This window comes from Rhinoderma darwinii, chromosome 2 (assembly GCF_050947455.1).
Source record: "Rhinoderma darwinii isolate aRhiDar2 chromosome 2, aRhiDar2.hap1, whole genome shotgun sequence".
NCBI lineage: Eukaryota > Metazoa > Chordata > Amphibia > Anura > Rhinodermatidae > Rhinoderma > Rhinoderma darwinii.
In genome coordinates this window covers 398,550,873-398,563,426 of record NC_134688.1, presented here as the reverse complement: position 1 = coordinate 398,563,426, position 12,554 = coordinate 398,550,873, and the positions used below count along the sequence as shown (strand labels likewise).

The 12,554-nt window shown below is 41.3% G+C and overlaps 1 protein-coding gene across 2 annotated transcripts in view; it reads left to right on the top strand.

Moving 5' to 3' along the window:
* SH3KBP1 (SH3 domain containing kinase binding protein 1) overlaps nucleotides 1–12,554 on the top strand; it is a 337,971-nt gene that overhangs the window by 166,868 nt on the left and 158,549 nt on the right. For both annotated transcript variants that reach the window (XM_075854029.1, XM_075854030.1), the window contains one exon: nucleotides 11,820–11,926. In XM_075854029.1, the coding sequence (XP_075710144.1) occupies nucleotides 11,820–11,926 (107 nt within the window). The remainder of the gene's footprint in view (nucleotides 1–11,819; nucleotides 11,927–12,554) is intronic.

The window sequence follows — 12,554 nt, the reverse complement described above, 5'->3', positions numbered from 1 at the left end:
ATTTCATTTGTTGGTATTATATAGGGAATTTTTTTTAAAAGAATAAAAAAAAAAAGCTTGTTTCTTTGGTTCTTTTATTTTGTATTCTAATGTGGTTGATATAACTAATGACATTTACCATATAAAATAATTCTCCTGACTATAGTGATAACAAATATGTATGAGATTGCTGTCAATATGGGTGTTTGGACCCACTGGGCCGTACCACCGTCTCGGGATAGCAGCTGGCCAAACAGGATACTAAGGCAAAGTCAGTAGTTCGAATAAGGGTACCTGTCGCAATACAGACATTAGCGATGGCAGGCTCGGATAGGACATTGGCAGCAGGCAGACACCAGGTGCGGTGAAATGCAGCAGGCGTAGTATACGACACAACACGACTCCAACTCTCTACTGCACAGGAACAAGGTAACACGGGGTACAGGATACAGGTAGCAGGAACGGGAACACTGGGAACTGGAAAACACTAAGGGACCATTTGCAAAAACTAACACGGGTAAACAAAACAACGCTCACGGAATGAAGGAAGGGGCAGGGCCTTCTAATAGTCCAGGGTTATCGTGGGAGCAATCAGTCAGTCTAAAATCTGTGTGCTCTGGCCCATTAAGGTCGGGAATGAACTAGAGCGTGCACCCTAGTGGTCACTGCAGGACAGGATGGCCGCATGTGCTGGCATCTCTGGGGAGGAAGACATCTACAGGATGATAGGAGTCTGCAGTCTGCGACCGCGGACGTTACAGTAGCCATCACTGCCCGGAACAAAAAGCCCTTATATTTGTCTTCTTCACTTGGCATGTATGTGGCAGCTGTACATAGGTGTAAAACAGCCCGCGACAACCAATTTTTGTTTGAGTGTAAGGACAGATAGTGACAGGGCAATTGAAATAAAATGGAGGGTTATGATTATTAGTTTTTTTTTAACTCTTTATTTAAGAAGTTTTTTTCAATAAAATGCAAAGGGATAACAGAAAGGAAAAGGAGGAGGGGGTGAGAAGCAAACAAAGAAAATTCACATTTAGATACACAGCCTCAAGTGGAAATAGACACTACAAAATAGAAAACAGATCAGACCGTGGAATACTGACAAAATCCGAGACATAGTGTATCATATATTCATGCGAAATATATAAACTAACAACAAAAGAAAATCAAAAGATTTGCAATATGATGTTAACCCCTTCCCCCTGCTTGCATTCTGGGCCCTAATGTGCAAGCCATTTTTTACATTTTTCCATTGTCACATTCGAAGAGCTATAACTTTTTTATTTTTGCGTCGGCATAGCTGTATAAGGTCTTGTTTTTTTGCGGGACGACTTGCAGTTTTTATTGGTACCATTTTGGAGTAGATGCGACTTTTTGATCACTTTTTATCCATTTTTTTTTACGTCAGGATTAACAGAAAACAGCAATTTTTCCATTGTTTTTTATTTTATTTTTTACGGCGTTCACAGTGCGGGTTAAATAATGTAACAGCTTTATAGTCGGGGTCGTTACGGACGCGGCGATACCAAATATGTGTAACTTTGTGTAACTTTTTTGCTTAATTGTAGTTTTTTTTAATAGTAAAGCATTTTGTAAGGGGAAAAAGTGGGTTTTTAATTTTTTTTTTCACTTTTTTTTTAACTTTATTAAACTTTTTAACTTTTATACTAGTCCCACTAGGGGACTTCACTATCCTCCGATTGCTATTATAATACACTGCAATACTTTTGTATTGCAGTGTATTACTGCCTGTCCATTTAAAACGGACAGGCATCTGCTAGGTCATGCCTGCGGCATGATCTAGCAGACATTCGCTCCAGGCAGACCTGGGGGCCTTTATTAGAACCCCGGCTGCCATAGAAGACACAGACACTCGGCGATTTTATCGCCGGGTGTCGGTGGGATGAGAGGGAGCTCCCTCCCTCTCTCCAAAACCACTCAGATGCGGTGCACGCTATTGTGCACCGCATCTGAAGGGTTAAACGGGTGAGGTCGATACTAATATCGATCTCACCCGGCAAAGCAGGGACGCCCCCAGCACTCAGCTGCCTCTGGCAGCTGAGAGCAGGGAGATTTGACGGCTCCCTGCTCTGTTTACTTTATTCTACAGCAGCGCAGTGGAATAGCGGCGCTGTAGAATAAAGCCCATTAATGACCGCCGTGAAAAGGCTAATCGGCGGTCATTAAGGGGTTAAGGGGGGAAAAGGAAAAGGGAAAATGGAGATGTCAGAATATAGAATAACATGAAAAAATATTAGAGAACGTGCCTCTATCAGGTAAGATTAGGAAAAGGATTGTTAGGCTGGGTTCACACGACCTATTTTCAGACATAAACGAGGCGTATTATGCCTCGTTTTACATCTGAAAATAGGGCTACAATACGTCGGCAAACATCTGCCCTTTCATTTGAATGGGTTTGCCGACATACTGTGCAGACGACCTGTAATTTTCGCGTCGTCGTTTGACAGCTGTCAAACGACGACGCGTAAATTGACTGCATCGGCAAAGAAGTGCAGGGCACTTCTTTCAGACGTAATTTGAGCCGTTCTTCATTGAACTCAATGAAGAGCAGCTCAAGATTACAGGCGTCAAAGACGCCTCGCATAATACAATGAGCTGCTTTTACGGCTGAAACGAGGCAGCTGTTTTCTCCTGAAAACAGTCTGTCATTTCAGCCGTAAAAGCCAGCTAGCGTGTGAACATACCCTTAGAGTTTTTATTTTGTTTTCAACAGGTTAAACAGGTAGCGATCCCAGAAACATACAGTGAAGGAAATAAGTATTTGATCCCTTGCTGATTTTGTAAGTTTGCCCACTGTCAAAGACATGAACAGTCTAGAATTTTTAGGCTAGGTTAATTTTACCAATGAGAGATAGATTATCTAAAAAAAAAAACAGAAAATCGCATTGTCAAAATTATATATATTTATTTGCATTGTGCACAGAGAAATAAGTATTTGATCCCTTTGGCAAACAAGACTTAATACTTGGTGGCAAAACCCTTGTTGGCAAGCACAGCAGTCAGACATTTTTTTGTAGTTGATTATGATGTTTGCACACATGTTAGATGTAATTTTGGCCCACTCCTCTTTGCAGATCATCTGTAAATCATTAAGATTTCGAGGCTGTCGCTTGGCAACTCGGATCTTCAGCTCCCTCCATAAGTTTTCGATGGGATTAAGGTCTGGAGACTGGCTAGGCCACTCCATGACCTTAATGTGCTTCTTTTTGAGCCACTCCTTTGTTGCCTTGGCTGTATGTTTCAGGTCATTGTCGTGCTGGAAGACCCAGCCACAAGCCATGTTTAATGTCCTGGTGGAGGGAAGGAGGTTGTCACTCAGGATTTGACGGTACATGGCTCCATCCATTCTCCCATTGATGCGGTGAAGTAGTCCTGTGCCCTTAGCAGAGAAACACCCCCAAAATATAATGTTTCCACCTCCATGCTTGACAGTGGGGACGGTGTTTTTTTGGTCATAGGCAGCATTTCTCTTCCTCCAAACACGGCGAGTTGAGTTAATGCCAAAGAGCTCAATATTAGTCTCATCTGACCACAGCACCTTCTCCCAATCACTCTCAGAATCATCCAGATGTTCATTTGCAAACTTCAGACGGGCCTGTACATGTGCCTTCTTGAGCAGGGGGACCTTGCGGGCACTGCAGGATTTTAATCTATTACGGCGTAATGTGTTATCAATGGTTTTCTTGGTGACTGTGGTCCCAGCTGCCTTGAGATCATTAACAAGTTCCCCCCGTGTAGTTTTCGGCTGAGCTCTCACCTTCCTCAGGATCAAGGATACCCCACGAGGTGAGATTTTGCATGGAGCCCCAGATCGATGTCGATTGACAGTCATTTTGTATGTCTTCCATTTTCTTACTATTGCACCAACAGTTGTCTCCTTCTCACCCAGCGTCTTACTTATGGTTTTGTAGCCCATTCCAGCCTTGTGCAGGTCTATGATCTTGTCCCTGACATCCTTAGAAAGCTCTTTGGTCTTGCCCATGTTGTAGAGATTAGAGTCAGACTGATTAATTGAGTCTGTGGACAGGAGTCTTTTATACAGGTGACCATGTAAGACAGCTGTCTTTAATGCAGGCACCAAGTTGATTTGGAGTGTGTAACTGGTCTGGAGGAGGCTGAACTCTTAATGGTTGGTAGGGGATCAAATACTTATTTCTCTGTGCACAATGCAAATAAATATATATAATTTTGACTATGTGATTTTCTGTTTTTTTTTTATATAATCTATCTCTCACTGGTAAAATTAACCTAGTCTAAAAATTCTAGACTGTTCATGTCTTTGACAGTGGGCAAACTTACAAAATCAGCAAGGGATCAAATACTTATTTCCCTCACTGTATATGACCCTAATCTAAGAACTATAAATAGGTCGAGCCATAAGGACTCACATCGTCAATTGAGTATGAAAATCCTGTGAGCTGTGAGTATTTTTTAAGGGAATTCCTAAACCTATATTCTGCATGATGTGGACATATTTTGCACAATGACATAATAACAAGGACATTTATTTTATGAAAGATGCATGATAAAAGTGTAACTGAACTGTAAAGTGCATAGCTTTTATTTATTTATTTATTTATTTATTTTCTTTTATCCATTTTTCTTTTTCTAGGAAGTAGAAAAGTAAGAATTTGGAAACGTAGCACTTACATTCACTGCCAATTTTATTTATTTTAGTGACAAGGACATATATTTCACAGTTTTTTGTCACATTAGTGGAATGAAGTTGTCGCCATGACAGTCCTGTCTGGAGAATTGCAGTGTGCTATTAAAAAAAGAGTCTAGCAGTTGTTTGAGTCTTTACTACTATAGAACAATTTAATTGAATTTTCAATCAGAGTAGCACTACAATACGAGCATTAGGATTTAAACTTTATCACATATTTTTTTTATACATAGTTACATTTTTAGCAACATTAATAAAGACTCCAGAAAAGTCAATGTACTTCAACCTACTAACCTGCAGGAATTATCCAAATGAAGTCAAATAATGTCAAGCAACTGACAAATATTTTCCCATTAATGTTTGAGTATTGACTCTATTTATATAAATAGATTATTGTAACGTTGGTTATTTCCTTTAAATTATAATAATAATCACTGTGTGTAAGTGTTACGGCCGCTGTCATGGACCGCGACCTTCACTTACCTGCTTCCCGCAGATCCTCCTCGTCCTGCCGGCATCGTTCTCCCCAGAGATGTCGGCAAATGCGCCCGCTCTGTCCCGTAGTGATCACAAGAGGGCATGCACGCTGGTTCCTGGCCTAAAAGGGCCAGCGCGCGCATATGTAAATAATTAATATTGAGCCATTTCTCGTTTTCTGGGTTTACCATAATTCAGAAATTATGTTTAGTTTCACATACTGTTTATCCAGGGGCGTAGCTAAAGGCTCATGGGCCCCGGTGCAAAAGTCCTTCTTGGCTTCCCCCCAGCTTCTTCTCATGGATGACAGCCCGCAGCTTTCAGCTGCATCGATAGGTTTCCTAAGTGACCCAACGATGCAGCAGTAGCAGCCAGAAGTGTCGCTAAGATCTTAAAAACGTCAGGGGAGACAGCATATCTATAGCAATCTGACCCTATAGATATGAATATGATTAGATACAGTGAGTCAGCAGACTTTATCACATATGGTAGGCCTAGATATAAGGCTCAGCTTGCTGATATTGCGGCTCCAGCACTGGACCCAGGAAAGGCAAGTATAACAATTGACTTGCTTTTTTATGTGTTACTAATTTTGCTTCATGATGGACGGAGGGTGTATGACAGCACACAGAGTCTTGTATGGCTACCTACCATGCAATGCTTCTAAGGGAAAAAAGCTCTGTATATACGGTATACGATGGAACATGCCTCTGTATGATATCGGAGGAATCCGTCGGTACAGTAAAGGCCCCATCCACCTTTAGGGGGGCCTTTTACATCTCTGTACAAAAGCTGTAAAATGGCCATGCTCCTGAAGTCTATTGGTAATGGACATGTACTCTGAAGCTTCCTAACAGTTCAGATTATAATTTTTATATTTTTTTGTCTGTGTTTTTCAAATTTTCCTGAAATCATAGTATTGCTGGAATGTCAGGGAACATTAGTTCATTCTAAGTATTTCATACTGATCCCATAGAGTTACAATGTTCTCCCATTAATTACTTTGGATGTTTTCTCTGGGGGCCATCTAGAAGGCAGTAGGGGGTCATGGGATTTTGAAATTACTATTACTCACTCCAAAGGCAGATGATATTTTCATCAGAAAATTTATTTCTTTCCTTCTTACTCGCTTATAATGCTGCTTACTATCCTGCTTACTCAGATACATTCATCAGAAACCCCTTATTATTTGGTGAGATCACAACTACACATCACCTCTGTTAAAGCTGTACAATGACAATGATGTGATTCATGTTAGTTAGCAACTATTTTGTGTGGTATTACTATCTCTCTTACAAGCAGATGCATTTAAATTTATAAAAATGCAGATTTTTGCAATTTTTTGCTACATTTTGGTGTTTTTCACAATTAAATATTGAATGTACCGACCCAATTTTATCACTAACATAAAGATCAATGTGTCACAAGAAAACAGTCTCAGAATTGGTTAGGGTATGTCCACACAGAGTTTTTTGCAGGCAGAAAATTCTGCCTGGAAAAATCAGTTCCGGTTTTTTTGAAGTGGTTTTGTACCACACGTTTTTTGCCGCGTTTTTTAAGGCTTTTTTTTCCCTATTTCTTAAACAGACAAAAGGAAAAAGGGTAAAAAATTGCGGCAAATAATGCGTTTATTTCCGTCTCCCATTGATTTGGGGTTTTGAGACAGAAAAAACGCCTCAATATAGGGCATGTTGCTATCAATGGGAGTGAATTTCGGCCGTAAAAGCATTCCAAAGTTTTCACCACATAAAATGACACGTCAGATTTGAAAAACGAGGCTCTTTCAGGAAGGTCAAAAGTGGCTGTAGCTAAAAGGGGTTAAGAATCACATGATTGGATAATACAGAAGGGTGGAATATTAGTTTATATTTTTACACAAGTGTAAATTTATCACTGCAATTCTGCCAGTCGGAAAAAATTGTATTCTCACTTAACACCATTTGTATCAAGCACCCTGCCACTCTTTCCATCTCATACAATGGAACATGTTATCGCTGGGCCTACACACAGGCATATGGCGCTACCACTACTGTAGTGAGTTGTGCGACCTAACCTAGCTAAGACCATACCATGGTTGTTGTGTTGTTGTTGTTTTTTGCCCCAGCTTTTCTATAGTAAGTGGTACTTTGTGGTACAAAATGAGGAAACCAAATCTATGTGACTTTTTTCACATTGTAGAAAATTCAGATCTAACTGCACTTAGAAAAAAAGAGCCGCACCGTAGTCACATATAAATTGTCCTGTTTTGGGCCTTGGTGTGTTTCATTGGACTGCTATTTCAATTGTTGTTTGATAATCTTCTGTGTGTAGCCACCACCCAAAAACTAATCTGCAAATAATTTGGTTTTACTTTTTTGTTCTCAATAACCAACCATATTAAAAAAAATTCTCCAAGATTGAGATCAGTGGTATTATATGCGCATTGTTTTTTTGTTATAATATACAATGCACATCTTAACTTAGTTGAGAAAAATAGATATTTTCCATCAGTTCTAGACACATTTTCATGAGATGCTACAGATGGCTTATAAAAGTGTATTGTCTTTATACGACGATATTTGTATTGTTGAATTTATAGTCATTTTTCTTTGCTTTGTACACACCCATCAATTAGTTTGCACAGTAAACCAATGGGAAGAGGTGTTTTCTATTGTGTTTGGTTATGTATGTGAGTAAGAGGTCTTGTAATGTATATTCTGTTTTTATTAAAAATAAAAGCTTACATAACTGCATTCAATGTTCCCTTCAGTTCAGGAAGAAATCAATCAATTACAGGAAACAATTGAAGATCTGACCGCCTTGCCCACATTATTCCAGCTTATAACAAAAGGTGTTACTAGGCAAAGTAAAATTTTCTTTATTTCAAAATCAAAGATTTCCTCTACCTAACCATCCTCAGAAATTACAGCAATTCCAGGAAATAAAACTTATTGCAGTTCTCCTGTTACAGATCTTCAGTGATTTTCTTAGAACTTAGTGCCCACCTGTCACCAGCATTTCACCTATTGAACTCTCCTCACCCCTCGCAGGCCGCTGCTGTCAAAAGTTCATTGCCGTTATCCCCTCTCCTAAACTCCTCCTCTGACCGTAAATAACGGTGTGCAAACATTTTGTGCCTTTTATTGTACTGCGCATGTTCCGCGGTGAGTCCCATTAATGGACAGGCGCGGGCCTTCGTGTGTGCTGGAAAGAGGTGAGGAGCTGTCAATCAAAAGTGAGGAGGCGGGGTTAACTCGGAAAGGCTTGAGGAACGAAGATATGACTCCTATGCTCATCAGCATACAGCGCGGGAACACTAAAAAACTTAATACTAAAGGTACAGAGTCTACTTAGAAGATAATTATAGGTTACATAAAAATGTTTTTTCACCCAATTCCACCAGGTATTGCTGGTTTAATAGGTAAAATGCTGGTGACCGATTCCCTTTAACTGGTTGCCGACACAGGACGAGTATGCTCGTCCTGAGCGGCGAGCACTTCGCGCATTAGGACGAGAATACTCGTCCTGTGTGACAGCCGTCCCTACGCGCGTCTGTGCGCGTGATCGAGAGCGGGGCAACGGCTGTAATACACGGCCACGGCCCCGCTCTGACAGCGGAGAGGAGAGAAACATCTCTCCGCTGTTAACCCTTTGAACGCCGCGAGGACTGCACATTGATCGCGTCACAGGAAATAACTGTGACGCGATCAAAGCCCACAACTCGTATGGCCAGACAGCCCAGGGTCCATTGAAGGACCCCAGGGCTGTCTGAACATATTTCCTGTTGTTAGGGCATACTGAGGTATGCCCTAACAACTGCCTGTGTACGATCAGTAACAGGCTAATGTACTGGCATATAGATCTATGCCAGTACATTGCAGTTACAAAATCAAAATCATAAATCCCTTTATGGGATTAAAAAAAAAAGTTCAATGAATGTAAAAAAAAAATAATCATAAATAAATAAATAAAAAGTAAATAAAATACACAGAAACACAAATTTTTTATAATAAATCAACTTTTTAAAATATAAGTCCCAAAACATGAAATAATATAGACATATTTGGTATCGCCACGACCGTAACAACCTGTACAACAAATGTATAACATTATTTATGATGATCGGTGTGTGGTGTAAAAAAAATAATATTAAAACTGCTGCGCAACTGCTTTTTTTCTGCATTTTAATCTAATTAAAAATGTATAGAAATGAAACGATAATGTATTTGTACCAAAAAATGGTACGTACATAAAGTACAACTCGTCCCGCAAAAAACAAAGTCTCATACAACTACGTCGTATAAAAAATAAAAGCGTTATGAGCGTCGGGATGCAAAGAGGGAAATGTAAAAAAAATTGCTCTGTCCTCAAGGCCAAAATTGGCCGTGTCCTTAAGGGGTTAAGTGGTTCGTCATCTTTACATCTTATAATTTAGTGTATACAACAAAGCTGCTATGGAAATAATTCATAGTTGCAAAAATAAATCTTGACCCATGTCAGTACAAGGGTGGGCAGGTCATGTGCCCTGGGTGCCACGGTAGGTTTACTAGCAAGCCACTCTGCCTTGGCCAGGGTATTTAGATACAGGACTATAAATCTCCCATCCCCCCGTTAATAAATCATTTTTAACTGGCTTTATTTTTCTAACCAATTAATTATCAATTACTCGTCAGCAGAGGAGCAGCATTTCTGTTCTATTAGATGTATATGTGCCATGTGTATTCACCAATCTTTTTTTGAAGTTTAGACAATATGTAAAACTATTTGGAGTTTCCAACACTTGTATAAACATCTGCTTGTTATTGTAGTTCATTCTAGATTACCACAAGAACTAAGTGGCAGGGGTCTTGGGGTTGGGTGGAGGGACATAAATGGGTTTTTCTGGACAGAAAATAGTTAAATAATACATTTTATTAACCATATTGATTCCGCAGCATTCCCATAACACTTGTGCTTGGTCCTCTTCAGCTTTCCGTTTACCATCTTACGTGACGAGGTGTCATTCATAGTTACACCACTGCGGTAAGGAGTGTCACGTTGGATACGTGGACCCACTGGGCCGTACCGCCTTGACGGTATGGCAGCTGTCCAACAGGACACAGGTCACACTCTATAGTTCGCATAGTGTACCTGTGGTAGCTCAGACAGTAGCAACACAGGTTCAGCTTGGACTAGTCAGCAGGCAGGCGCCAGGCGTGGTGTAGCAGGACAGGCGTGGTACTCAGCACAGCACGACTTCAGCTCAGCACGGCACTTGACCAGGATAGCACGGGATACAGGTTACAGGTAGCAGGAACGGGAAACACTGGGAACTGGAAAACACTTAGGAGGCCAATTGCATAGACAGACTAGGGTAACGACAACAAGGCTCATGCAAGGCAGGAATGGGCTGGGCCCCTCTTATAGTCCAGAGTGCTACTGGGCTAATTTTGTACTTAATTTCAGGTGCGCGCGCTGGCCCTTTAAGTGCGTGCACGAGCGTGCGCGCACATCCTGCAGGACCCAGCTGGGAGAAGCGGAAGTGAGCGCTGGCGTCTCCTGAGGAGGAGATGGGGACCAGCGCTCACAGTTCCATGGCTGTGGGCGTCAGGAGGTGAGTGAGCCTGACTGCCCATGGGCATGACAAGGAGCGATTTGCTGCTGTGGTCATGTGATATGTCATCACAGTGGCCAACACATTGTCAGCCAGAATCATAAACAGAAAGGAGAGCTGCAGAGGACCAAACAGACCAGTGGCATGGGAGTGGTGCGGAATATGGAAAGTATGGCAAGGCTGGATTCACACCAACGTTCGGCTCTCTGTTGTTCTGCTCTGTCAGAGGAGCAGAGCATCGGAAATACCGGAAGCGCCAGTTCCATTGTATGACGGACAATACCGGTGGCCGACGGAACCCATTGACTTTAAGTGCAGTTGTACACGACCGAGATCGGGCCGTGAAAAACGGTCCGAGTGTCGGCTGGATTTCCCGGTCCGACCATAGTACAGGGGAACGGGATACCTGGCATCAAAGACATTTATGATGCTAGGAGTCATAAATGTCTATGATGCCAGGTATCCCTTTCACCTGTACCGTGGTCGGGCCGCAAAATCCAGCCAACACTCGGACTGTTTTTCATGGCCCGATCTCTTTCGTGTACAAGTGCACTTATAGTCAATGGGTTCCGTTGGCCGCCGGTGGTGTCCGTCTTACAATGACACTGGCTCTTCCGGTATTTCCAGTGTTCTGCACCTCTGACAGAGCAGAACAACAGAAAGCCGAATGCTGGAGCCTCCTTTGCAGATGTGAACGAGGAATGAGGCTTTTGCAGATGTGAATGAGGCCTTAATTAAAAAGTTATATATATGTATATATACACACACAGAACATAAGTGGAACACTAAACCTTCTGAACTTGGGATAAGCATTCTGCCAGCTTTGCTTTGGGCACCACAAATTATACAGAACCCCTTACATGGCCTCAAAACGGCTTCCTCTATGGCCAGCTATACATAAACATCTATGGTTTTGCTGTTGCTGCTGATAGTGTATGTAGTGCTCACTTACAAGGCAGATGTATAAACAGTTACTTGAAAATTGCACCATGAGCAGATGAGTGCCTTCTTGATAACTAGGTATATAACAACAGATAATAGGTACAATTGACATGATTTTTTTTAGATATTACAAAAACATCTTTCTCTTCATGTGGATAGGTGAGCGAACGAGGCGGAGGAGATGTCAAGTGGCCTTTAGTTATATACCACAGAATGAAGATGAACTTGAACTCAAAGTTGGGGAGATCATTGAAGTACTTGGAGAAGTAAGTGTCTGCTTTTATGGGTTTAAATGTTATGTTTAACACTATATAAATATTCCTATTATAAATCCTTGGTTTGTGCCATGTACTAAAGCCCTCAAAAGATTATTTCCAGTTTTTTTCAGAAGGCGCAAAGTTGGAAAAATAAACTTTGAAGATACACATCTAGACAGCATGCCAATCATAACTGATTGAAATATAATTTATGCTTTGTCCTCATGCCCATACATCCTCTGCCCTATTCATTTACGGGTACCTTTAGCAGTATACAGATCACTGATGTCTCACTGTTCACTTGAATGGGACCGAAACTGCAATCCCAGGCACAGCCATTACAGATGTGTACAGCGCTGTGCCTGGTAAACTATGAAGGGCCCACAGCGTTTGTCGCTGCGGTGCCTTCAGTCAGCTGATGGTTGGGAATGCCAGGAATCGGAACCCCACCGATCTGATATTGATGACCTATTTTAAGGATAGGCCATCAATATAAAAGTCCCAGAAAACCCCTTAAAATGATTACATTCGGGCTGCCTATAAGATCTACCAGGGGAGCTTAGGAGCTTACTGTATATTATTATAGTATTGAGGTCAATGTATAATTAGTATGCAGTAACCTGCAAATTTCCCCCTA